Here is a 27268-nt window from a genome sequence, read left to right on the forward strand (position 1 = left end):
TCTTGATTTCTGTAACTTTGTAATAGATTCTGAAATTGGGAAGTGTGAGTCTTCCGATTTTATTCTTTTTTTCAAGATTGTTCTGGCTATTCTGGATCCTTTGCTACTTCATATGAATTTTAAGATCAGCTGGTGTATTTCTTTTCTTTCTTTCTTTTTTTTTTTTTGTTAAAGATTTTATTTATTTATTTATTTATTTATTTATTTATTTATTTATTTATTTATTTTATTCATGAGAGAGAGAGAGAGGCAGAGACACAGGCAGAGAGAGAAGCAGGCTCCATGCAGGAAGCCCGATGTGGGACTCGATCCCGGGTCTCCAGGATCTCGGGACTCCAGGACCCTGGGCCAAAGGCAGGCGCTAAACCGCTGAGCCACCCAGGGGATCCCCTGCTGGTGTATTTCTATTAAAACAAACAAACCAGCTGTTGAAATCTAGCAATTGCACTGAATCTGCAGGTGAAGTTGGGGAGTTTCGCCATCTTAACAATAGTGTCTTCCAACCCATGACCTGGTGATGTCTCTGCATTCGTCTCATTCTTTAATTTCTATCAAAGTAAATGTGTTTAGTTTTCAGAGTAAAAAGTTTTGCACTTGTCTATTAAATTTATTAAGTATTTTATTATTTTAGGTATGATTATAAATGGAATTGTTTTCCTAATTTTCAGATATTTCATTGTGAGCATATAGAAACACAATTGATTTTATTTTACTTATTTATTTTTTTTATTTATGATAGTCACACACAGAGAGAGAGAGAGCGAGAGAGAGGCAGAGACACAGGCAGAGGGAGAAGCAGGCTCCATGCACCGGGAGCCCGACGTGGGATTCGATCCCGAGCCTCCGGGATAGCGCCCTGGGCCAAAGGCAGGCGCTAAACCGCTGCGCCACCCAGGGATCCCCCACAATTGATTTTATATATTGATCTTGTATCCTGCAACTTTGCTCAGCTCATTGATTAGTGCTAATAGTTTTTTAATGGATTTCTATATACAAGATAATGTCATCTGCAAATGGGTAGTTTTACTTCTTCCTTTCCAGCCAGATGCCTTTTTTTTTCTTGCCTAATTGCCCTGGCTAGAACTTCTAGCGTAATATTGGGTAGCAGTGGCTAGAGCTGACATCCTTGCCTTGTTTCTGATCCATTAAACGCGATGATAGCTGTGGGGTTTCCATAGATGTTCCTCATGCACCTGAGGAAGTTCCTTTCTATTCCTAGTTTGTTGAGTGTTTTTAGCATGAAGGGATTTTGCTTCTTTTTTTTTTTTTTTTTCTGTTTTTTCCATGTCTGTTGAGATGATCAGAATAGCATTTGGCAGTGTCATAACGGTTGAAAGAAGGGAAAACTTTTGTCCATGAAGTTCCATCCAGTGAGTGGTGGAATTAAATTTTGACCCCAAGCTTTAGCCTGTGAAAGTTCTCTTTTTCATCCAGATTCTTGTCCTTTCAATAGATATTCTCACCAATTACTTTTTGAGCGTGTGTCTAAGATCTTCACCTCAATGGCCCTAAGTATTTTCATCAAAGATGGAGGGGGACAAAAATGGGAAGATCAGCGAGGGTGCATCAAGTGGCAGGGTGCTGATCATCTCTAACTGCTTGAGAGGGAGGCAGCTGTACTCTCCTTAGGAGGTGGGGTTTGATTTGGAATTGGCAGGGAGGATGGGAGGGTGTGGCTTACCAGGTGGTGGGAAGCAGGTACAGGGGCACAAAGCACAGGGAGTGGAATCTGACAGGCGTGGGGGGAGCGCAAGTGCATCTGGACCACCCTTCCTTCCCATAAAGTTGTGTATGCCAAATTGAGACTCTCATAGAAGTGTGTGCACATACTCAAGGGCAGCTGGTGGCCAGGGCACTGTCTAGCTGAGGGAGTAAGAAGAGACCCTTGAAATGTCAGTTCAGGGAGGTTGGGTTTTAGTCTGTCCCCTGCATTCTCTTTCTTTCCCTACATGTTTCTGTGTTGGGTCTGAACTGTAATTCACCCTGAGTCTGGTATATTCGATAGTACAGCCTCTTAGTCCTCTCTCTCTCTCTCCCTCTCCCTCTCTCTCTCTCTCTCAAGAGCCAGCCATTGCCTTTTCTCATTTTCATGATACTGCCCCTAAATTCTTTTTTCTGGTATAAGTTTCATGGTTCTTAAAATGAAGATGTGTAAGTATTAGGTTTGTGGCAGTTATTTATAATTTTATACAGAGAATACTGCAAGACTTGGCTCTCCCAGTCAGTGGCCTGGTAAGAGGTGGTCTCCTGCACTAAGGCTTTGTTCAGACACATCTGGTTAGTGGCAGGCAGGTGACCTCATCTCGTTCCCCTTCCACCTCCCCACATTAATGCACCCCCTGTCTGCACACTGGGGTACCAGCCCAAGTTAGGGACCAGACTCCTGGCAGTTTCTTGAGTGATTAAGCAGTGCTGCTCAGGAGGACTCTCTGCCATAATGGGAATGTTCTAGTTCTGCAGTCTCCAGCACAGTAGCCACAAGCCTTGTGTTACCACTGAGTGCTTAAAATGTATTAGTTGGGAATGAGGAACTAATTTTTTTTTTTTTACTTCATTGTATTTAAACTTAAATTTAGGCAGCCCAGGTGGCACAACGGTTTAGCGCTGCCTGCAGCCCGGGGTGTGATCCTGGAGATCCAGGATCGAGTCCTGCATCGGACTCCCTGCGTGGAGCCTGCTTTTCCCTCTGCCTGTGTCTCTGCCTCTCTCTCTCTCTCTCTCTCTCTCTCTCTCTGTCTCTGTGTGTGTCTCTATGAATAAACAAAATCTTTTAAAAATAAGTAAATAAACTTAAATTTATGTGTCCATATGTGGCTAACAGACAGGCTTAGCCCCACTTTGGTCAAGCTCAGGCAGTAAGGTTGGGGTTCTCTAGGAGATGCACAGGGCTCTTCTTCTCCCAAGGAGGCTTCCTCAATTAGCCACCCTGCAGAGAAGCAGGGAATTCTTTACAAGCTGAGGATTAGTAAGAAAATGATAAACAGAACTCTCTGTTTGAGTCTGTCTTGTGTAGCCTGCTTAGGTAAGTTGGTAACGTGTATTTGGCAGAAGTTGTGGCCAGGGACACCTGGGTGGCTCAGTGGTTGAATGTCTGCCTTTGGCCCAGGGCATGGTCCCGGGTCCAGTGAACGAGTCCCACATTGAGCTCCCCACAGGGAGCCTGCTTCTCCCTCTGCCTGTGTCTCTGCCTCTCTCTTTCTCTGTGTCTCTCATGAATAGGTAAATAAAATCTTAAAAAAAAAAAAAAAAAAAAAAAAAGATGTTGTGGCCAAGTATTCAGTGAGAGAGAGGCTGTCTGGGTTGGGGTCGGCCCAGGGAGGGGGCCTTGGCTCCTTGAGTTTCCTGCCCCAGCTAGTGTATGCTCTGCTGCTCGGTGTGGAGATCTGGGACCAAGGAAGCAGCATCACAAGACGACTGTGTCTTGGACATTTATCGATCTTTTTGATGACCTGAGTCACAGTGACCCAGAAGCCTGTACTGCTCCTGGGGATGGATGCTTGTATTTATCCCACAGTGTCTTCTCGGGAATTCTGTTCTATACATGATGGATCTGTGTGTCCAGGAAAGGCGTTCATTGATTGGCTTCCTAATTATAATAAAAATAAGTCCCTGAGTTTGAGAGGCCCTAATGTCTGCATGGAGTAAGGAACAGATTAACACTTTCATCTTTGCTTTGCTGTTAACCACCCAAACTTAAAGAGCTGTTCATCTTAGAGAGAACTTTGATTGCTGGGGACATCTCCATGGAAACAGAATCTTTTTCTCCTGAGAGTATGTGGCTGCTGCATCATCCCCCCAACCTGTTGCTGGTCCTGCATTTGTGACATCATGGTTATCAGTCCTGTGCTGCTGTTATGTCACCGATGTAGGCTGTGGCTCCAGGAAATATAGTAATAAGAATGTGAGCACTGGTTTAAAAAAAGTAGTATATTAATGCAATGAGCCACAACAATTACGACCAAAGGAAAAAAGAGCTGCAGCAGTGCATTAGTAACTTATGGTGCATAAAGAATCCAGCCTGGGGCAGCCCCCGTGGCGCAGCGATTTAGCGCCACCTGCAGCCCAGGGCGTGATCCTGGAGACCCTGGATGAGTCCCACGTCGGGCTCCCTGCATGGAGCCTGCTTCTCCCTCTGCCTGTGTCTCTGCTTCTCTGTGTGTCTCATGAATAAATAAAATCTTTAAAAAAAAAAAAAAAAAAAGAATCCAGCCTGGAGGGGGTTTTCCTCTTACCCTCAGGATGAGGCCCAGCTGGGACTCCCTCTTCGCAGCTACCCATGCAGCAAGCCTTTAGAAGCTGCTCTCCGGCAGCGGTTTAGGGCCGCCTTCAGCCCAGGGTGTGACCCTGCAGACCTGGGATCGAGTCCCACGTCAGGCTTTCTGCATGGAGCCTGCTTCTCCCTCTGCCTGCGCCTCTGCCTCTCTGTCTCTCATGAATAAGTAAATAAATAAAATCTTAAAAAAAAAAAAAAAAAAGCAGCAGCTGCTTTCACCGTGAGCTCTGATGATGCAGTGGGTTTGGGCTCCTGATGGTTGTGAAGGGACTGGTGTCTGGCCCTTCCCCAGAGAGGCCACACTCGGCGCCCCAGAACCAGTGCCGGGGCTTGCCTTGCCCTGATAGTTCTCAGGATTCAAGAGCCCCTCGGCAAGGTGGGTGAGACTGGCAGGTCCCAGAGTCCCAGTCCGATTGGGCCAATCTAAGTACTAACTGTAGCTCTGAGGGAGATTGCAGATGAGCTGGAGACAGTGGCACATCTGGGCTCCGGCAGATCTGAGGGACCTTCACCCTCCCATCTCCTTTTCTCCCTCCTTGAGCTTACCGCCTGCCGCCAAGGTAGCTATGGCTGTACATGGTTGCAAGTAGCTCCAAGGAGCTTGTTATGAGGAGTTCAATGAAGTCCACTCTGCATTTAAATTCAGTGTAGAAAACAAATAAATAAGTAAGTAAGTAAATAAATAAATAAATAAATTCAGTGTAGAGAGAAATGGAGCATTGGTATTTGTGTCTGGAAGCCATCTTGTTGACTAGACAACCTTGTGAGTCTTTCCCAGTGTGTGTGTGATGATCCAGCACGCCATTTACTTTGACTTCACTGTGTGGAAGTGCTGACCAGGCCCTCTGGCCAGTGTGGGATATTGCCAGGGGCTTAAGGAGAACAAATTGAGAGGCTGGCTGGCCGTGTTGGGCAGGCGCCTGTTGAGAGACCTCAGGAGGGGCCCCACCGTGCCTCTCACCACCCTCCACTCCCTGCACAGCAGGGGCTGAATCAAGGCAGCCAAGAAGAGGCTCCCCGTGCCCTTGCGTGTGGCTGAGCTCTCTGGCCGCCGTTCTGGTCCCTGCCAGGAGCGTGAATTGTAGCTCCTGATGGCCTATGGCTATTATGAGGACAAATGAGAGCATTTATCTGCCCCTTGCTGCATGGGAGGCATCACCAAAGGTGGACATGGTCACTGGCAGATTTGTTCAGGAGGCTTCCATTCCCAGAAGTACCTGACATTAGCTCCAGTTGCCTTCAATGTGTACTTACATTGTCTTATTTCTTTTCTGCTTTTTAACTTAGAGGGAGGGAACATGTTTCCTAACTTCAGACATGCTTTACTAATGGTCTGTCACAGCTGGTGACTCTCCATGGCTGGGAGGGCAGCTGAGCCGCCACTCCCTTTCTGATGGCACCTTTTCCAGCTCATATGGTCCCCTTCCTCATTTCTCTAAACCCCTGTGGCACAAAGGTGGCCGAGTCCCACAGGGGCTATGCTGTTTCTCTGGCCCAGACTAGAGACTGCCAGCAAGCAGTGCTGCCAAAGCCCAGGTAAGGAGAAAGTGCCTCCCTTGAGTTCCAGCTGTCTGTCTCCTGCTGTTCATAAGCTCTCTGGCAGATTGGAGCAGCAGGAGCCTTGGTCACGCCATGTACTTGTGGGTTTTAAATTAACACATTTCATTTACTGCCATGCTATTTGCTTGCAGGGGAAGGGCTCAGAGGTGAGCCGGACTTGCTGAGCTCCTGTGCCCTGAGGCTCGCCCCGGGACAGAGAGGCTGCCCGGCCGCTCCTGGGGACTCAGGGGCTCCAGAGGGAGGCACCGGTGGGACGGGCCAGCCCAATTATGAAAGGCTCTTTGCCTATTTAAGATACAGAGGACCTCACAAGTTTTCATTTGTGTTCCCTTGCTTATTACTATTTCATTTGAAATCTGTGGTACACAGGCTGTTCATCTGGAGCAGAGTTTAAACCTGAGTTGAATCATACACTTAACAGGGCTAAGTACCACGGCCGCTTCCCGCCATGGTGCCCGGAGCGCTCTGAGAACGTGTGCTCGATACTTATTAACATTCTGCCCCTGCATCCTGCACCGGTGGCCTGGCTGTCGCTCTCCGGGAGCTGTAGTGTGCAGCGAATTCATTAATTAGATTGCCTCACCCTGCTCCATGCACTACCCTTGCGCCACAGAGCCATGCTCACCTGGAGGCGGGCGCATGTCGTTGCTGTCAGGGAAGATGCTGTCACCATGTGAAAAGTTGGAATGAATCATTTCCCTCCAAGGATTAGTAACCCCCTGGTGGGATTTCACTTTCCCCTGAAGCATTTAGTGTGGATTATGCGGTTCGTACCGGGAACTTCTCCCGTGTCCTCATGGGTGGTACGGCAAAGGTGATAGCAGGGCTCTCGACAGAGGGGAGAGGTGCCACCGGATTTGTGGTGTTGGCTCAAGGAAGCTTAGGCTTGGGCCTGTGGAATGGGCTTAGCCTAGAATCAGGGATTTTAAAAACAACGTTTATTGGAGATTGTTTCTGATTATTAATATAATTGTGGAAATACATAAAAATTAAAAATAAAATCACCTCTAGTCTTGCTATCCAAAGAGAACTGATGTTAGATTTTGGTAAGTTTCCTTTGTCTTGGTTTTAATGCATATAATACATTTTGATACAATTAGGATTGTACTTCGATGTTTACATATCCTGGTTTTCAAGCCATTTTGTGTCATCAGAGTTTCCTCATAACATTAACTGTTTTGAAACATTAAAATTTTAAGTGACTGATACTCCATCATGTTGCGGTACCATAGTTTATTTGGGGATGTCTCTGATGGTTCAGAAATCACCGTGTGGGGACCTCTTATCTCCATGTCTGATGCTGTCAATCCCCACCCGCCTTAGGCTGTGCCACCCACCAGCTCTGTCTGACTGTCCCTTTCTGTCTTGTAGATTGTTTGCTACATGAGGAGAACTTCTCGGTGAGGTGCCCCAAGCACAAGGTGAGTCAGAGGGTGTGCCCCCAGTAGGGCCGGGGGGAGGGAAGGGGGTGTTTCTTGCCATCTACAGACCAGACATTGGAGGACCCTGGCCCTCGGGCTGCCGTCTGCTCCTGGCCCTGGACAGGGGAGAGGTGCTGGAGGGAGACCTGTGCCCCGGGGTGCCCCTCCATGTGCTGTAGGAGGCCAGGAGAAACGGGGAGTGGAAAGTGTTTGATCGTTAAGAGCAATTCAAAGATCAAACTCAATAAAACTACTGATTTCCATTTTAGTTTAATGAAACCCCAGCTCACAGGTTGGCACGAGGTAAGATTGGTTATAGGCCTTGGTACATAAGCAGAGGTATTTTCCCAGACTAAAAGAAGTAAGAATTGACCCCAGGGCTTTGGGGGGAAGCTCAGTCTCCTCGGGGCTTTACCTCAGCGAAAGCGACCAGGGGCTGCAGTGGGTGGGCCGCTACCTCATGTCCCAAAGAATTCAAGAGTGGTCTTTTGGGTTTAGAACAGGGTGGAAGGTGAGGGGTGATGGTCTGTTCCTGAGCTGGCTGAGCTGGCACGCGGCGGGAAGGAAGCCCCGGTGAGGACGCGCCACCCGGCTGGTCTGGCGCCACCTGGAGTCCCCTCGGCAGCCGCGCTGCTCTGGCTGGGGTCACACTGACACCTGGTGGTCACCACGCTCACGGGCTCCGGGCTCCGGGCTCCGGGCTCCCGGCTCCGCTCGGCCTCCCGACAGGTCTGCCCTCACAGCACTTTGGAGAGATGTTTGCTTATGCTTTTCTTTGGAAATTATTTTCAGAGATGGACCACAGGATCTTACAGTATTCTCTTTTAGTTAATTTACATGTTTTTATTTTTTAAACTTCTCTTTTTTAATGGTCACATTTTGCCTCAGAAAGCCCTGTCTGAATATCTCCTGTTTGTCATTCAATACTGACTCTCTTTTTCTTTCCTTTTCCATGTGCCGTTCCTCTCCTCGCCTCTGCCCTCCCTGACCCCTGCACTGTTCTTCTGTCCCTCCTGTCTATCTCCTTGGCTTTGCCGGCGTCAGCCTCCCCTCCCATTCCCCCTCCCCCCCTTGCAGAACAAGACAGCGAAAGGCAGCCTCAGCACAGAGCAGTCGGAGCGGGGGTGAGGGGGGCAGTGTGCTCGTGGGAATGGAAAGTACAGCAAGCACAGGTGAGTCGGGGCCGGCACCCCTGCCAGAGTCCCGGTGGGTATCGCGGCCTCTGCCCTCCTGCTCGCCCCAGGCCAGGCGGCGCCACCAGCCTTTAATCACATGGACTGCCGACACCAGGTGGATCGGACGTGTCTCTGACTGTCGCTTAGCTCCCCAGAATGTCCGTGGAGAGGTACTTGAGGTTTTAGGGCCATCCCATTGCCTGTTGGAGTTCACGGTGACTGAGCTGAAGTCAGGCCCTGTGTGCGGCGCCCCCGAAGACTCCCAGGACAGACCATGACAGCCACCCACCCTCCGTCCCAGCTCCGGAGGGCTTCTAGCCGGGGAGGCGGTCCTTGTTCATTTGCTCCCTGTCTGTACAGCTTACAGTGGCTTTTCCTTTGAAAAACAGAAAACTCCCCAGTTTTGGTCTTTGAAATCTTCCCCCCCACCCCCAGTACTGTGAAGGACTCCTCTGCACAGAAGTACAAAGCGGGGGAAGATTTAGGGGACTTTAGCATCCAATTTAAATTTACTCTTAAAAATCTCAAGAGATTGAGTTGTGCTTTTGGTGAGTGTATCTGGGCTTGTGGTCAGGGCGGCGGCAGTGGCATTTGTGGCAACGGGATTAGCAGACTGATGTCCCCAGAGGCAGTGGGCCTCCGCTACACCCCGCTCTCTCACCCCCTGCCCCCTTCGTGGAGTCGCAAGGGCTGAGGAAACTAGACGGGAAAGAAAAAAAAGCCAAAACATCACTTGAAGCACTTGCTCCTACAGGATGGGGAGAGGGAACGTTGTCTCAGAAATGTTCATTAAGAGATTATTTCTCTTCAGCTGAAGGGCTTCTGTGTTTACTCCAGGCACCTGAGAGCCACACGCAGGCGCACTAGAGTCTGTGGCACGTTCCCTCCGCCTGTGACAACTGGCAGTTTTTCCACCTTTCTCTGGAATACCTAACTAATTTAAGGAAAAAATAGAATTCATCTCAGACAGAGGCAGTTTTCCTCCTTTGAGAAGTCCTCGGTTTCTTACATGGGTCCTGGTCCTGAATTCCAGAGAAGCCCCCCTGGTCTGAGTGTGGGGCCCTGGGGCTGTAGAGGCCTGTGGTGCACTCTCAGCGGGACTGTCAAGTGAGGCTTTTGCACTTGTGCCTTTTTTTCTCTCTTCCTCTTCCAAGGAGAGGGGTCAGGGATGGAAGAACAAGCGTTCAGGTCACAGAAACCAAATGAGCCAACTGGTACCAGCAGCAGCCACTGGCATTCTGAAACTCACCAGGGCCCACTGCCTCCTGCGTTCCCCCCTCCCTTGCCCCCCTGAGCAGCCCTCAGGACAAGACCGAAGTCTGGATGGTTTTCCAGAGTGTTTCTCTTGGCCTCTGTTCCATGCCTGGGCTGTGCCTGGCCAGTGGGTAGAGCCGCATGGTGTAGGGGCCACAAGGAACATTCCTGGCAGTGCCCTGGATGACCTGATTAGGAAAAGAATCATTTGTCGTTGGGTGCCTTTCGTCTTTGTCCTGGAATTCCAGCCTGTGTTTGAAGAAAAAGGTCTGAGCTGTGGGCCTGGTGGGCAGATCTCTGGTTGGAAATTTTAATTTTGTCATTTCCTTCCTCTCCACCCAGCCTTGGGCACCGCCAGCTGACCGCCCTCGGCTCCCACGCGGAGCAGTCAGCTTCATCATTCAGACCTCAGTGTCAGCGTATGGTTCCCGTGTGTACAGAAGACGCTGACACACTGAGTGGTGAAGTGGCTGACCCATCGGTGTGTGGTCATTTCCAGTCTGTTGAGGTCAGACTGTAGACCGTTCAATTCTTGGAGGGAAAGGCTGGACATACTGCATCCAGTCGTGTCCACCTGAGATGACTTTGTTCATATGCTGTCCCCACAAAGCAGGACCCTTGTCCTGCTTTCTCACTTTAGCTGTCATGCTGAGGGCAGTGGCCTCTGTAGACTGTACGGGGACGGAGTGATCGGGGACGGAGAATGTTTCGTCTCAGGGTCCATTCTAGGGACAGAGAGCTGCTGTCACTGGGTACCCTGACAGGGCAGGGAAGGGTCACAAGTGCACCTGCTTCTCAGTGCTCTGGTTTCTCACAGAAAGTGCTGCCTGAGCAGGGACAGACCACTTCATGTTTCTGTTTTCATTTTCTCTGTGAAGAGAAATAGCTGTGGCCAACCTTGTGAGGATTCAGTTAAGAAATGTCTCTAAGGTGTCCGCGCAGCCTGGCATGGGGTAAGGCTTGTGCCAGTCCTGGGGCGCTGGCTCTCGAGGCCTGCTGCTGGCCTGCCGTGCACCACAGGAGCTGGGGGGTCAATGCTGAAGGTTGGACCCTGCTCCCACCCTAACAGAAAAGCTGGGGGCTGGAGACAGGAAATTTAACCCCTTGCGGCCTCCCCCCAGCGTATGAGGTGCCACAGCTGTCCCTCAGCAGGCCGGCAGTGCCAGACAGGAAGGTCCTTGGGCAGCCGTGCATCCAGCAGGCTGCCTTTCCCCTTTCTGAGCATGAAGAAGCGGGGTGGCAGGCCTGGGGCTGTCCGCCTTTTCCTGTGCGGACTCCCAGCCACGCCGCCGGCCCTGTGGAAGTGTCCAGCGGCTCCTCAGGGGCCGGACTTCCTTTCTGTGTGCTTCGGCACCTGCTGTTCCCCGGGCCTGGGGGCTCTGTCCCCCATCTCTGTGACAGGCCCCTCCTGCTCTCTGGGTCTCGGCTTCAGTGTCCCTGCCTCATAGGCCTTCCCTCCTGCGTCCCTGTCTAAATGCCTCCTTCCCATGCCCCAGCCTTCCTCTGCCGATTTGGAATCGCTCGTTTGCTCGTGTGCCTCTCCACTAGCCGGTGTGCACTCGTGAGGGAGGACAAGACCCGTGTCTGGCCCTGGCCCAGAGCGTGTACACAGCGGGGCTGGCAGGGTCTGCTCGCGGAGGACGTGAGCCCAAGGGAAGGAAGCACTCGCCACCCTGCCTGTGCTTCGATCAGTACCGATGCAGGCCCCACCGCGCAGCCCCAGGCCTCAGGGGAGCTGGCCAGGCTGGGCTGGCAGAGGTAGTGGATTCTTGCTGCGCCGGGTTCAGGCCACAGAGGGGACACTGAAGGGGAGGGAAGGTGGGAGACTGAGAGAGGGAGTCCTGGAAGGCCGTGGCCCCAGGTGAAACCCTGCTCACTGGCAGCCAGACTTTAAGATGCTTTTTTTTTTTTTTTTTTTTTTTAAGATTTTATTTATTGGGATCCCCGGGTGTCTCTCTCTGTGTGACTATCATGAATAAATAAATAAAATCTTTAAAAAAAAATATTTTATTTATTTATTCATGAGACAGAGAGAGAGAGAGGCAAGAGACACAGGCAGAGGGAGAAGCAGGCTCCATGCACGGGGAGCCCGATGCGGGACTCGACCCCGGGACTCCAGGATCGCGCCCCGGGCCAAAGGCAGGCGCTAAACCGCTGAGCCACCCGGGGATCCCCAGACCGGCCTTCTGAACCATTTTGCCTGCCTGTTAGTAAGTTGTGTGAGAACAGAAAATGGTGGTGCCGCCTGGGTTTTCCTGATGGTTATTTGTTGGAGGAGGGCACCAGAGGGCCCTGAGAAGAAGGGGTGCTCTGATGGGAAGCCGCCGCCGCTGCCGGCTTCTTTCTGCTCTGATTGTTCTGCACTGATCCTTGGAAACTGCTGTGTCCTCTGAGACTCTGCGCACGGAGAGACCCATGAAGTTCTCTGAGGAGGCCCTCGGTCAACCCCACTGCCCCACGTGGGTCGTCAGGATCGTCTTTCTGACCCAGAGCCTGGGCCGGAAGAGAAGCCAGTGCAGGGGACTCCGGGGGAGCCTCAGAGGAGGGCTCTGGCCCTGCCGCCCGAGCTCGCCAAAGAGTGTTCTTTGTTGAGTGTGAAGGATGCACTCTTGTCAAGCGGCTGTGGTGGGGTTGTGAGCCGGGGCTTCCACAGATCGTCTGGGTGCTCAGCCACTTCTGTGAGGACCGCCCCATGCCCCCCAAAGTGCTGAGCCCCCCGGCAGGCCCCTGGTGGTGGGTCCTGAGTAGGGGTCACCTCGAGAGCAGCCCGACTCTGGGGCCACCCCACCAGGATGGCCGGGAGCTCTTTCCTGGTCTCCGCTGCTTCCGTGCACCGGGGCTGTTGGCAGTGCAGGTGGCCGTGTCCCTGCTGCTCTCCACCGTGCTCCCAGTCGGGGCCACACAGCGGCTCCACCGCAGGTCTTGGGGGTCTCCCACCTAATAGCACACTTGCAGGGGGTTCTGCGGCTGCCAGACCCCCAGAGCAGGGGCTGTTGGCTCTGGGGCTGCGCGGAGGTTCCCAGCACCCAGTATCGCTTCTGTCTTCCAGGTGAGACTGTGGAGATGAGAGGTGGTGGACACTCGCGATGGAAGGAACCGTCCTGCTGTGCGGCCCCGCCCCGCCCACCCCGCCCCGCCAGCACCTCCTCCCTAAGTCCTTACATCACACCCAAACCGTGACACCACAGGAAAGAAAGACCCAAGAAGTTGGAATGGCTGTTTCCATGGACACAATCTCCATAGTGACAATGTGGGGGGAGGGGGGAGGGGTGGGCTGATGGGAAGGGGGGGTGAAAGGGTGGGATAAAAATATATATATATAAATCTATTTTTAGTCTGGAAAGACTTTGTTTAAATGAAAGGTGCGCTATCCCTTTTGATTCTATTTTAAAATTCTCTAGTTAAAGAACTCCAAATTTGTTCCAATAACAGTGAAATTTAAGTGTGAAATTGAACAAGCTGGTCTCATAAAGGACGGGGTGTGGCTTTGATCCTTAGCCTGCCTCACACCGGTTCAGAGAGCTGCAGACCCAGGGCTGAAAGCAGACAAACCACACCAGAACCATCCTTTGTCATTAATTTGTCTCAAAGTGGGAAGGTTTGGGGGCCGGGGGGGAGGGTGATGTGGGGATGGTCCATGTTTTCAAGAGTGGGGGAATGATGTTTAAACACAAAAATAAATTTTTTTCATTTCCAGAAACACTATTTATTTATTATTTTTAAATTTTTTATCTTTTTGGGGGGTGAAATTGGCAGATGTCCCAAGGTCACAGCTATGTCCTGGATCACTGTGGCCGGTGAGAACCTCGAGCGCCCCACTAAGCACGCGCGGCAGGCAGGGTTGGGGGTGGCCCACGTCTGGCGTGCTCCTGGCCGCTGAGCCCTGCCCCCCGGACAGAAGGTCAGGACAGGAAGTCTAAGCTGTAGGAATCGACACAGGGGAGGGACTGTGTCTGCCGAGCGTGACCAGTGTGGGTTACACTGACCAGGAATACCCAGTTAACCCTTTTTTTTTGCTTTCATTTTTATAAAGGAAAGGGGGCCTGTCCGGTGAGCAGCCCCACGCTACATGATTCTTTATGTTGTATTGTTTTGTTTTGTTTTGTAAATTGTATAATTTTTAAATATCTGAGTTTTAAAAAAAGAAGAAAAAAGTACAAAAAAAAATTCTTGTTAAGGCCTTAAGAAGGGGTTAGTGCATCTTTCAGGGGTCACTCTGCCGTGGGGATAAAATAGCTGTTTCACAAACAGTTTTATTTAAAAAACAAAAAAAATCAAAAAATAATAAACTTCATTTTAACCTTGTTTCCTTTTTTTTGTTTAATACAAAGCAAAGGCGCGTCTCTTCATCCTCCGCAGCCCCCGAAGGTGGCTTTGCCCCCCTGCAGAGCAGCCCCCCAGCCCCCCGCACCCACACCCGCACCTGCACCCGGCGGTCCTCGCAGCTGCAGGGCCTGAAGAGAAGCGAACCCAGGGCCCCTCTGCGCAGCTCCGCCCGGGTGGGTGGAACTCAGCCAGGGTGTGGGGACGGTCAGATTTACTTAAGTTGGTATGAGGACATATTTCCAATCAACATTAATTTTAAAGGTTATAAAAAAATAATGCAATGTTAATGGACTTTTCTAGCGAACAGAAATACTGGAAGGAATGTTGTGAAGTAGAAATAAGCAATTATAAATGAGTTCTTGTGTGCTCATCAATTTGGGGCTGCAGAAATGGCAGATTAATTCTGTTTTAATGGCTCCATCAAGCAGCGCGGCCCATTTCTCATCTCCCTCACCAGGATGGAGGCGTGGGTGGGTGTGCTGCGCGGGCCACGGGACCTGCATAGCAATGCCGGCTTTTTGAGCTGTGTGGCTTTCCGTCTGCTCTTGACTTGGCATTAACACAGTTCAAGTGAAATTGATAGATTTCAGGTGTCAGGGGCTAAACCACAAAACTTGAAAAATATGTATCTTGAGGAAAATATTTTCCTGACAGCAAATGATTCTTTGTCATCCTGCTTGCCTTCTTCTGTCCCCTTCTGACTTGCTGATGATCCTTGATTCCGAAATGACCATTGGCGGCCGTGGCCACTCCCCCTCCTGTCTCCTGCCTCGACTGCATTTCAGCTCCCACAGCTCTTAAGCTCTCTGTATTTTTCCCCATTGGCTTTTTAAGAGCAATCTGAAGTTCACAGCCGTGTTGAGCACAAGTCCCAAAACCCTCCCCAGTAGCCCCTGCTCCCCCGCCGCCACCGCCACCCACCCCTAGTTACCGCGCCCCCACCCCCGCGATCCTACTGCACTGACACCCATAGTCAGCATTAGGGATCATCCTTGGTGTTACACGTTCTGTGGGTTCGGACTAGTGGCGCGCACCCCCCATTCCAGTGTCACACAGTCGCCCCGCTGCCCCAGAGCTCCTCAGCGCTCAGCCTGCCCTCCCGCCTCCTGATCGTTGCATGGCTGGAATCCTATAGTGCGTGGCCTTGTCAGGGGCCTCCTTCACTCAGTGATATTTAAGGGTCCCCCACGTCTTGGTGGCTTGGTAGCTCGTTTCTTTTTAGTACCGAAGAATTGTCCGGATGTCCTACCTTTTGCTCACCTCCCCAGAGACATCTTGGTTGCTTCCAAGTTTTGGCGATTGTGAATAAAGCTGCTACAATTATCTGTGTGCAGATTTTTGTGTGGACATCGGTTCTCAACGCCTCTGGGTCAGTGTCACGAAAAAGGTTGCGTTTTGTCAGGAGTCACGGAGCTGACTTGTGCGTCCCCACCAGCAGTGACCCGTGGCCCCACATCCTCACCAGGATTTGATGGTGGCAGTGTCTGGATTTTGGCCATGCTAATAGGTACGCAGTGGTGATTTTTATATACGTAATTTTTAATTGTAGTTAAAGATGTGAAATTTACCATCTGAACCAGTGAGTGTGCAGCTCAGGAGGTGTTAAGTACATTCACACTGTTGCGCGACGGGTCTGCAGAACCATTTGCCGAGCCGGAGCCCTGTACCCTGAAATCACCCCCGGGAGGCGGGCCCTGCCTCTCCGCCGCACCCACCCTGGCCGGGCCCTGGCCACCGGGCAGGAAGCCCCAGCGCCTCCCTGGATCCTCCCCCAGGTTGGGCCGTGTGCAGGGAGAGGTCTAGGCCCGATGCAGGGTCCACTTCCTTTCTGCTCCCGGGAAGGAGGGGGAATTGGGGGGCTTCCTCCACGGGCTGCTGTGCCTCCGGGAGGGGGAGGGGCAGGATGAGCGACGTTCCCGCGCCCTCGGGTGCCCAGGTCCTCTACCTGCTTGCGGGGGGGACGGGGTGGGGTGGGGGTCGGCGGGTGCAGGGCAGCCGTGTTGCTGCGTCCCTCCCCGACAGGACCCTGCCCTGCGCAGGCAGACCCCAGTGACACGAGGGGCCCCCAGGAGCGCTAGCTGGAGCTTCACTGGAGCAGCCGCGCCACCAGGCGGGGGTCAGCCCGGTGTGTCTCTAATAAACCCCAGTAATTTACGCGCTGGCCCTTAGAGACGTTTACATCCAAACAGCACAAATTTTGTAATGGACCCTAGTGCTGCCCTGGGACTTCGACCTCCTGGCACGGCCTGAGACCCTTCGCGGCACGTCGGGGACCTTGAAGCTGCAATTGCACAATGATGGCAAAAATCCACAGGCCTCGTGATGGCTTGTTTGCCCTGTGGCTGCCCCATCCTGGGCCCCGGGGAGGCACTGCCCTCCCTAACCCCATGGGGGTGACTGTTTGGGGAAGGCAACCAAAACCACCGGCAGATAAGGGCCATTTGTCCAAGGCCAGCAGGCGACAGGACATGGGGCCTCCCGCCCTCGGTGCCAGCACTACCGGCTGGCAGCCCCCAGAGCCGCCCCCCTGCCACGCACCTGCCGCGCACGAGCCTGCAGTGGCGCTTTGGTCCCGCTGCCAGGTCACCTTGGAATGCAGCTCCTTGGGTCCTGCTCCAGCCTGGGGCTCTGTCCCCCCTTCCCACGCCTCCCCTGGGTCCTGAGCACCCGGAGCAGGGTCCCCGTGCTCTTCCCACTGTGTGGCGGTCCTTAGCCCAGCGCCTAGCATGTGGCACCTCCAGCGCTGGCAGGAAGAGCCCAAGGCCACCAGGTGCATGGCCGAGGCAAGGTGCAGGCAAGGTGCAGGCAAGGCCCGGCCGGGCCTGGAGGTGGGCCTTCTGCTGGGAGAGGGGGGCACTGGGCAGCCCTAGGGGAGCCGCTCCCACAGACCCCGGCTGCAAACTGGTGAAAGCCCGTGGCCACACCCCCAGTTGCCACCTCTGAATCTGGAGTATAAGGGGGCACCGGGAAGATCCTGGTCCCCTTACCTTGTCCCCTTACTGTGGGGGAGGGAGGGAGGGAGAAGGGGGAGATTCAGGGCGGGGGGGGGGGGGGGGGGAATGCCTCCTCTGGGCCCTGCATCAGCGGGGGGAGAGAATACTCCAGCTGCTTCCAGGATGAGAGTGGGCTGCACCCCTGGGGTTGGGTGCGGGGCCTGACCCCCAGGGAAGGCCTCCTCCCCACCCTCTGGGTTCTACCTCATTGGAGCGAGTTCTGGCCTGAGTTCCCAGGCCTCACTCATTTAGCGCTTCAGCCTCAACTCCCACCCCTTTGGTTGTTGAGGAAGGAGCGGTGCCTGGCGGGGCGAGGTCACCCCCGGACTTGGAGGGGCAGCGGGGCTGAGCAGGAGGAAGGGTGTGGGGGCCGCGGGCACTGGTGCGGGGGGCACAGAGGCTCGCATCTTCCCTGCAAGGACCGCAGAGTCGGGTGGAAGGGACGGGGCTGGGCCAGGGGCACTGGCAGGGGGGGAGAGGGGCTGGCCCGGGGGTGGGGGGGCAGCCTGAGAAGCCTGTCCCTGTGCTCCTCGGGGCACGCCTGCGAGGGTGTAAAGAAATTGTGTCCCGCTTCGTCGCCCCTCGTCCCCTCGTCTTCCAGAATGGGTCTGAGCAGCTGACATTCGAGGGCAGGAGGAGGAGGAGGCAGGCACACCCCACAGAGGCCTGGGGCACATGTCCTCTCCAGGCCACCTTCCACCTGAGTGTGCAGCAGCCCAGCCGTGGGTCCCTGAGTCGGGCAAGTGGACAGGCACGAAGGGGGGCATCACGGGTGACACCAGGAGGTCCGAGGACCAGTTGGGAGCGAATCTGGGAAAGGAGCTCCGGGGCATTGAACTGGCCCATCTGGGTGACCGGGGAGCCCTGAAAACAGCCCTGCTGCCCCCCCCGCCCCCCAACGCACACTCACCGGGCCGTGCCAGCGCCAAGGAAGCCACTCGCCACCACCGCAGGCAGCCTCCAGGCAGCCCCTGGGGACCAGGGACCTTGGCGCTGGCTCCCAGAGTGTGGGTGTGTACGTGCGTGCCCGTGATCGTGTGTCAGTCCTGTGGGTCGTGTCGGTGAATGTGTGAGCGCTTTGTGGTTGCGTGGTTCCGTGAGTGTGAACTCGTGTGAAGTGAGACAACGCTGAGAACGTCACCCCCCCACAGTCCCTCTGATGCTGTGACGTCCCCACGGCACTGGGCAAGTGCTAGTAACAAACTTGGAGGTAAAACCGCACAGGAGGAGGCAGGTAACGTGAGAAGGCGAGAACGCGTCCCCGGAGACAAGGCTGTGACCACGTTGTGGGGTGTGAGCCTAACATGACGGGTGGTGGCAGAATCAAGTCCAGGGACCCCGGGATTCTCCCCGGGGCCTGTCGCAGAGCTGCAGCGTCGGGCTGAAGGTGAGCCTCTCCCCGCCCCTGACCCCACTACTGTGGGTAAACACCCGGAGAGTGCAGCGGGCACAGGACTCCTGTGGTCACCCCTGCACCTGAACTCCCCTGCACCTGACCCCTCCCTGCACCCTCTGGCAGCACTGTCGCCCTGACATATTGACTCAGGGCAAAGGCCGGTCTCAGCTCCCTTTAGAAAGTGAGGCCAGGCCGGTTGAGCGGACAGTGCGGGGAGAGCACCCTGGCTGGCCAGCCCCAGGTCCCTGGTGTGGTGAGGGACACCGGCGTGCCCCACGAGCCCAGCGGGCACTGAGACAGCTATGGGGCTGCTGACCGGGGACACGCTGGGGCCCCTGGCCGTAGCCGTGGCCATCTTCCTGCTCCTGGTAGACCTGATGCACCGGCGCAGGCGCTGGGCCACACGCTACCCGCCAGGCCCCACGCCAGTGCCCATGGTGGGCAACCTGCTGCAGATGGACTTCCAGGAACCAATCTGCTACTTCAGCCAGGTAAGGAAGGTGGGGGGCAGCAGAGACCTGGGGACCCCCTAGCAGCAGACAGCGGGTGGCGGGTGGAGCTTCAGGCTGCACAAGGAGATGGGAAGATGATGTCCAGGGCCTGCAGGACCGATTGGATTTTCCAATCAAAGGTCAGAGAGAACCAAGGCCTGGAGTGGAGTGTGGCCTTGGCGGTGGATTTGAGAGCTGGTTGGACAGTCCTTAAATTACGTGACCTGGGTCCCTTCTGGTTCCTTCAGGAGGAAGAGTTGTGAGAATAGGGGAAGGAATTCTGGACGGGGGAACCCCATCTCAGTCAGGAAACCGGGGCTAACATAGGTACAATGACAGGTACAACTCTAGCCGCTGTGGGTTCTTGAGCCTCAGTTTCTTCACCTGTAGAAGGGGATCTAACATGGCCCACTGACAATTTTGGCGACCTTTGCAAAGTCAGAGCTAAGAAGAGGTCTGATCCAGCGGCAGCCCCTCCTCCGTAGAGAGTGTGACCCCAGGGTCACGGGGCCAGATCGGGCCCTTGCACCAGAGTGCTGCTGGCCCCAGGGGTGCCCCAAGGCTAGCACCCCGAGACTGGGGGCCTGCAGCCTGGTGGGGACCGGACTTGACCCCCGCCCTCCACCCGTGGCCTGCAGCTGCAAGGCCGCTTCGGAAACGTGTTCAGCCTGGAGCTGGCCTGGACGCCGGTGGTCGTGCTCAACGGCCTGGAGGCGGTGCGCGAGGCCCTGGTGCACCGCAGCGAGGACACTGCCGACCGCCCACCTATGCCGGTCTATGACCACCTGGGTTTCGGGCCAGAATCCCAAGGCAAGCGGGGGAGGGGCGCAGCCCGGGGCCTGGCGGGGATGGGCCAGCAGCGACAAGCCCCGCGGGGCCACGCGGGGCAGGATGGTGGCGCGCGGCAGGGAAGAGGCAGCAACCTCGGAGGGGCGGATGAGGGCGGGCCCAGGGCCCTTGGGAGCGGGAGAGGCCGTCGGGGCGGGCGGGAATGAGGACCCAGGCGGTGGGGCGAGCCGGGGGCGCCAGGACTCTCCCGGACTGCGACGGGGTCGAGGCGGGCGGCGGGGGCCAGCACCTGCCGGCCGAGAAGCGCCGGCGAGCAACGCGGGCAGAGACCTGTCCCCGGCGGGAAGGGTGTCAGAGTGGGCGCGATTTAGTGGCGGTGGGGAGCGGGGGGGGGGGGGGGAGGGGGAGCCCCACGGCCCCGCCCCGCCGCGGAGCCCCGCCCACGGCCCGCCCCTCGCCCGCCCCCAGGGTTGTTCCTGGCGCGCTACGGGCGCGCGTGGCGCGAGCAGCGGCGCTTCTCGCTGTCCACCCTGCGCAACTTCGGCCTGGGCAGGAAGTCCCTGGAGCAGTGGGTGACCGAGGAGGCCTCGTGCCTCTGCGCGGCCTTCGCCGAGCAGGCGGGTGAGCGGCGCGGCGCAGGTCCCGGGGCGCGGGGATGCGGGGGGGGGGGGGGGGCGGAGGCGAGCGCGGACCCGCCCGCTGCCCCCGCAGGCCGCCCCTTCGGCCCCGGCGCGCTGCTGAACAAGGCGGTGAGCAACGTGATCTCGTCGCTCACCTACGGGCGCCGCTTCGAGTACGACGACCCGCGGCTGCTCCAGCTGCTGGAGCTCACCCAGCAGGCGCTGAAGCAGGACTCCGGCTTCCTGCGTGAGGTGCGCGGCGGGAGCCCCAGGGAGGAGCGCGTGCGCGGGCTGGGGGGTCGCGGGCGGGGCGGCGGGGCACCTGCGCCTCCATCGGAAGCCGCCAGAGCCCCCGAGATCTAGAGGCGAGATTGATCCTTCAGGGGTCCCCGGGGCCAGGAAAGAGGATCCAGGCAGACTTAGGGCGGAACCGGGTCAACGGGGGCGGGGGGGGGGGGGCACCCTGGAGGCGGCGGGACCAGACTGGTGGCGGCGAGCCCCTGAGCACAGGCAGGGCCCCATCTGCACCCCGCAGGCCCTGAACTCCATCCCCGTGCTCCTGCACATCCCGGGACTGGCCAGCAAGGTCTTCTCCGCGCAGAAGGCCATCATAACCCTGACAAATGAAATGATCCAGGAGCACAGGAAGACCCGGGACCCCACCCAGCCACCCCGACACCTGATCGACGCCTTCGTGGATGAGATAGAAAAAGTGAGGAGTCCGGGACAATGGTTGCGGGATGAGGGCCCCAAGAACCAAGGCCCACGAAGGTGGGGCCGTGTATCACCCAGTGGGTGCAGGGTGGGAGGCCATCCGGGGGCTCTCTCCCTCTGCCCCAGAGCTCACCCTCTCACATGGCCTAGGCCAAAGGGAACCCCAAGACCAGCTTCAATGAGGAGAACCTGTGCATGGTGACCTCTGACCTGTTCATCGCTGGGATGGTGTCCACCTCAATCACGCTGACCTGGGCCCTCCTGCTCATGATCCTGCACCCGGACGTGCAGCGTGAGCCCAGCCTGGGGGTGGGATGGGATGGGGGAAGGAGAGGATGGACAGCCTGGGGTCCCTTGAGCCTGGTTTGTCCCCCAGAAGCTCCGAGTGGAGGCTGGGACATGGCTCAGAGGTAAGAGCTGCCTCCACAGGCGTCAGACGTCGGAGTCCAGACCCCTGGGTTCTGACCACTGTGGGGATGCTTGTGTGTCTAGGACGTGTCCAGCAGGAGATAGATGAGGTGATAGGGCGGGAGCAGCTACCAGAGATGGGAGACCAGACCCGTATGCCCTTCACCGTGGCCGTGATCCATGAGGTGCAGCGTTTTGGGGACATCGTCCCACTCGGTGTGCCCCACATGACGTCCCGAGACACTGAAGTGCAGGGCTTCCTCATCCCCAAGGTAGGTCTGCAGGCCTCCCTCTGCCGTGGTCACAGCCTGATGCTGGGGGTGGCGGGCAGCTGGGGGGGTGCGGGGAGGAGAGCAGAGGCTGGGCCAGCCCCACCCCTTGTCCCTTCAGAGCTGCCAGGCCGCTGGGGAAGACAGGCTGAAATGTGCCACAGCATGCTGGAGGAGCCTGTGCACAGGGACGGGTGGCCGTGTGGGCGCCCGTGGGTGGGGAGTCCCTTAGCCCTGCCATGGGGACAGAGAGGGTGCCAAGGAGCTTCTGGGGCCGAGGGGTTATTCAAAGGGTCCAGGAGTGCGCCAGGCGGAGTGTGTGCCCATGCATGTTTGGTGGCAGGGGCCCAGGCATCCCGTGGCCCAGACCCCACCCACACCAGGCATCTCCTGCCAGGGGACGACACTCATCACCAACCTGTCGTCAGTGCTAAAGGACGAGAAGGTCTGGAAGAAGCCCTTCCGCTTCTACCCCGAGCACTTCCTGGACGCCCAGGGCCACTTCGTCAAGCATGAGGCCTTCATGCCCTTCTCTGCAGGTGCGCGGGTGCCCGGCTCGCCGACCCCTCCGAGGGAGTCTTGGAGGCTGGGGCCCGGCGCCGGGCTTACTGGGCGCTCCTTCCCCACCCGCAGGCCGCCGCGTCTGCCTCGGGGAGCCCCTGGCCCGCATGGAGCTCTTCCTCTTCTTCACCTGCCTCCTGCAGCGCTTCAGCTTTTCAGTGCCTGCGGGGCAGCCCCGGCCCAGCGACCACGGGGTCTTCACCTTCCTGAAGGTTCCAGCCCCCTTCCAGCTCTGTGTGGAGCCTCGCTAGGGGCAGGAACCACCACCCCCCGCCGCCCGGCTCCTCAGCAGGGGCCCGAGGTACAATAAACCAGTTTGGTGGCTCCATCCTGGCTTCCGAGTCCCTCAGGGCCCCCTGACCAGCCGCCGGTGGCGAAGGGGCCGCAGCGGCCTCCCCAGACCCAGCCCTGACCCCGGCCTGCTCCATCCCTATCTTGGACAGATGAGGTCTGCCGAGGGTCAGAAGATGGAAGCTCACCCCCTAGTTGCCCACAGAGCCCCAATACTGGCTACTTGGTTAGTGACCATGTCTATATTTAGGTCCTTGTTCGTGGCGGGAAGATCTAGAACAAGCTGCTGAGAGCCCTCAGCTGGGCCCTAGTGGGGCTGAGAGGACCCCGCTCAGCCTGGACACCCGCATCTCAGGTCCAACACCGCCCACCCCACCCCACGGGCCAGCAGCTCGGCCGGCACCAACTCCTCTATCCCATTCGTCTATGACACCCCCAAAGGTGGGGGACTCCGGGACAGCCATGAGGGATGTTCCAGGTTAACACCCGGGGCACAGTCCCCAGGTGCCCCAGCTTTCCCTGGGAAGCCTTTGGCCATCCAGGGGCCACCTCCCTAAGCCTTTCAGTCACTCAAAACCGGATGAGACCCCCTTCCCCAGCCCCCAGGGATGCCTGTGTCCAGGCACCTGCCCCAGAGCTGCCGTTTACAGCCAGGCTGGAGGAGGACGACACTCATCTGGGTTCCACCCAAGAGCACAGTCCAAGTGTCTGGGTCAAGCTGGGTTCTCAGGAAACTTGGCCAGTGGTCGGCAGTGGGACCTGTGGGCCACAGGCATGCCCCAGGGAGAGGGGTCAACCTTGGGCCCGTGGAATGGCCAGAGGAGGGGGAGGCCACCCTGGCTTTCATCCTTGCCCTGCTGGGATACTGTGTGACCCTGGGCCAGTCCCTCCCTGCCCTGGGCTGCTGGGTCCTGTCATCCTGCTCTGACTTCTGGGGCTGTGACCCCATTAGCCTGGAGCCCCGGCCGAGAACAGGACTGCTGTCCCCCTGTGCCCACCCCCACAATTAGCTGCCTCTGGACTGAGCCCCTGGGCAGCACCTGATGGTTTCTAGGTGTGCCGCTTAGCCCAGTTTTGGGCAGACCCCCTGGTGCATTTAGAGAACAGCCTGGGGACTAGAGACATTCGGTTAGAGGCACCCCACTCAGCCAGGCCTCTCTTTCCAAAGGACACCCCTCCACCCTGTACCCAACAGCATCCCTGACAGACGTCCCACCAGCACCTTCTAAACGCCCTCCTGACATGGAGCTCCCCCACGTTCAGGGAACTTGCTCTGTCCCTTGGCTCCGAGTCGGAGGGCCTCTCCAGAGTAGCAGGTGTGGCAGGGAGTGTGGATGGGGCCTCACTGGGTTTCGATGAAGCCCCGGAAAGGAAGTAGCAGGGCCTGCAGAAGCAGCAAGTCTGTGCATTTATTGGGTGCTTGGTCATTCGTGGTTCTGAGTCTTCGGGATGTCAGGGGCTGGGAACCAGTCCAACCAGAGCTTCCTCAGGAGCTGGGGGACCCAGCCCCCAGGCCTTCCCTCCTTACTCTCCATCTCAGAGGCCTCTACGAGCACAAACAGGCATGCCCTATGGGTCCCCTGCTGGGGAGGGACCTTTCCCCAGGGCCAGGGCTCCCTCTGATGCTGTTCCTCCAGCCCAAGGGGGGAGGCCTCAAGTTCCTGCCAACCAGGAAGATATTCAGGGGGGATGGGCATCTGGCGGCCGGGGCTTCCTCCGCCCCACCCCAGGGCCAGGGGCCTGAGAGGAGCCGGTGTCTGTGCTGTTGCTATGTCCCCAGGTTAGGGAGGGAGGTGGGCCTGCTGCACTGCTGCAGGGCTGTGGGGCCGGCAGTCTTACCAGAGGCGTATACTGCAATCTCCTTGTGGACCTGGGTGTTTTCCTGGGAAGAAAGACGGGGCACAGTGGTGGGAGAAGATAGGCCCCATGTTACACAGACAGGGAAACTGAGGCCTCGCTTCACAGGAAGTCGGGGGAGGCAGGGTTCAGACCCACTCTTGGCTCACACCATGGCTGCTGCCTCTGGGCTCTGTAGGGCCCCTTGCCCCACTGGGATGGCAGTTTGGCCCAGGGGTCTTGGGTGCCCCATCCCCCCAGCTCTGCCCTCCTTCCCATGACCTCCATCCTGCAGTGCTCCTGGGCTTCTCAGTAGGACGGTGCCAGGAACATTCCAGCTGGCCCACCCGCCTCCTTACCTCCCAGCCTGGGACCCCTGCCACCTCTTCCTCCTCAGCCACCTCCTTCCCAGCGGGCCCAGGGCCGGCTGCTTCCCCCTCACGCTGAGACAAGATGTCAGTCTCCCCCTCAGGGGCAGCACCATTCAGTCCTCCCTTCGCCTTGGGGGGCACAGCCTGCAAGGGGGGTCAGGAGGGCGGGATATGGGCAGAAGGGCCCTCCCCCTCCTGCCTTGTTCTCTGGCCTGCGGTGTGTAGTTGTGTCTTCCCAAGGGAGTCCTTCCCTTCTCAGCAGGTTGCCAGTTTCCTGGGGGGCCCTGCCACCAGCCCTGGGACGCCCCCGCCACGAGCTGGGGTGTCTCCACATCTCATGGAGCCCTGACAAGCGAGCCTCGGCCGGGGCAAGCCTCACTCACCTCAGAGACTGGCTTCTTCCTGCTCTTGACTCTGCGTCTCTGCAGAAGCAAACAGGAGAGTGATTCACAGCTGTGAGCAGCTGGGGGTCCTTCCCTGCTGCACCTCCTCTCTGTATCCACCCAGGGTGCCCAGGCCTACACCTCACATCCAGGGGGCCCCCAGCCCTTACCCACCTGAGTGGTCACGGGATAGCACTTATCCATCAGCCCCCACACCGGCCTCAAGGACTCCCCTACGAGCTGCATGACGAGGAGAGAAAGGACGGAGGGAAGGCTGAGGTGACCTCTCAGGGTCACCTCAGCTACACACTAATCCACAGTCAGTGCCTACATACACAGACACCTAAAAATTACCAGTAGTTTGAAGAAAAAAAAAGTTAAAGTAAACAATAACTGATGTCTTTAGAAAGTTAAAACTTAGCATTCATGAAACAAGAATAGACTCTAAAACAGAGATGTTCAGGGCGCCTGGGTGACTCAGTGGGTTAAACATCTGCCTTTGGCTCAGATCATGATCCCAGGGTCCTGGGATCGAGTCCCAGGTCAGGCTCTCTGTTCAGCGGGGAGCCTGCTTCTCTCTCTCCCTCTGCCTGCTGATCCCCCTGCTTGTGTTCTGTGAAAAATAAATAAATAGAATCATAAATAAATAAATAACAGAAATGTTTAAAAAGCCTCCAGTTCTTAAAAACAAAAATATGATAGAATACTGGGAGGGAAAAATCCAATAAAAATGTAGAAGGTAAAGTCGAAAAAAAAATTTTCCCGAGAAAGAACAGAGAAGAGATCAGGAGCTCCCACTGCGAACTCCTAGAGCTTTCTGAGAGGAAACAGAGACAGCAGATTGAAGTGGCAGGGAGAGATACCAGATAAATATGTCCCTTTTTTATCAAGACCATTTCCCAAAGATGAGGGATGTGAGTTTCCAGAAGAGAAGGAATCACCAAGTGTCCAGGACAATGGATGAGGGAGATCTACCCCGGGTTTTGTCATCAATACATTTCAGAACCCTCAGGACAAGGAACCCAAAAACTTCTAAAATACAAAGAAAAAAAGCCTGTTTTAGGAATTCAACTTTCATCAGACTTCTTTTTGAAAGTCTTTGAAGCCAGAAGACAAGGAAGTTGGATCCTCAAACTCTATGAGAAAAAATATTTCTAGCCTAGAATTCTATACCTACCCAAACTCATAGTCGCATATGAATTAAGACCATGGCAGACATGTAATATCTGAAGACTACCCCTCAGGAAGCAGAGATTCCCCTGGCGGTTGCATTCCATCAAAATAAAGGAGTGACAGGGGCTCCCCAGATTGCCGAGAAAGGGAGGTCCCAGGGCAGCTGGGCATCCTGTCCCTATGGGAACAGTGGGAGGGCTGCCCTGTGAGATACGCTCTGTGAAAACCATCATTCCATTAAACACCTAATTTGTGTAAATCTACTGCAAGGGGATTGATATTTTTGGCAGAGCGCCTGGGTATATTAATTGTACGTAGAGAGGAAGCGAACAGAAAAAAGAGGCAAAAACAAAATGACACGCCAAGAAGAGTAACCACGGTACGTGACTCAGCGTGGAATACTATTCTCAGTTTAAAAATGTCAGCCCTAAATGAAGATTTATAGTGGGTTTTAAAAAAAGATTTTATGGGGGATCCCTGGGTGGCTCAGTGGTTTAGCGCCTGCCTTCGGCCCGGGGCATGATTCTGGAGACCTGGGATCGAGTCCTGCGTCGGGCTCCCTGCATGGGGCCTGCTTCTCTCTCTGCCTGTGTCTCTGCCTCTTGCTCTCTCTGTGTCTCTCATGAATAAATAAAATCTTAAATAAAATAAAAAATATTTTATGTATTTATTTGAGAGAGAGAGAGAGAGAGAGAGAGTAAGCACGAGAGCCCAAGCAGGAGAAGGGGCAGAGGGAGAAGCAGGATCCCCCCCCACCACCACCAAGCAAGGAGGCCAATTGCAGGGGCTCAACTCCAGGACCTCAGGATCAAAACCTGAGCCAAAGGCAGAAGCTTAACCAACTGTGCCACTTAGGTGCCCCTATAGTGGTTTTGTTTTGTTTTTTAAGATTTTATTTATTTATTTTAGAGAGAGAAAAATAAAACATGAACGGGGGAGGGGGGACAGAGAAGCAGAGTCCCTG

The 27268-nt window shown here is 55.7% G+C and overlaps 2 protein-coding genes across 5 annotated transcripts in view; both read left to right on the plus strand.

Moving 5' to 3' along the window:
- TCF20 (transcription factor 20) overlaps positions 1–13988 on the plus strand; it is a 102911-nt gene extending 88923 nt beyond the window's left edge. For 2 of the 3 annotated variants that reach the window (XM_072843681.1, XM_072843682.1), the window contains exons 4-6: positions 7205–7254; positions 8299–8426; positions 12733–13988. In XM_072843681.1, coding sequence (XP_072699782.1) covers positions 7205–7254; positions 8299–8382 — 134 coding nt within the window. In that variant the 3' untranslated portion in view covers positions 8383–8426; positions 12733–13988. The remainder of the gene's footprint in view (positions 1–7204; positions 7255–8298; positions 8427–12732) is intronic. The other variant, XM_072843683.1, reaches the window with a different exon arrangement.
- A 4572-nt stretch (positions 13989–18560) lies between these two features.
- On the plus strand, positions 18561–22578 carry CYP2D6 (cytochrome P450 family 2 subfamily D member 6). Of its 2 annotated transcripts, XM_072843702.1 has the most exons (9): positions 18561–18889; positions 19528–19699; positions 20147–20299; positions 20390–20550; positions 20834–21010; positions 21163–21304; positions 21505–21692; positions 22087–22228; positions 22323–22578. In XM_072843702.1, exons 1-9 carry the CDS (start codon positions 18701–18703, stop codon positions 22499–22501), a joined length of 1503 nt encoding a protein of 500 aa, XP_072699803.1. In that variant the 5' UTR covers positions 18561–18700; the 3' UTR covers positions 22502–22578. The 2 variants fall into 2 exon arrangements, with proteins under 2 accessions (XP_072699803.1, XP_072699802.1); XM_072843701.1 differs by lacking the exon at positions 20147–20299 and having other exon boundaries at positions 18562–18889.
- The last annotated feature ends 4690 nt before the right edge of the window (positions 22579–27268 follow it).

This window comes from Canis lupus, chromosome 11 (assembly GCF_048164855.1).
Source record: "Canis lupus baileyi chromosome 11, mCanLup2.hap1, whole genome shotgun sequence".
Taxonomy (NCBI): domain Eukaryota; kingdom Metazoa; phylum Chordata; class Mammalia; order Carnivora; family Canidae; genus Canis; species Canis lupus.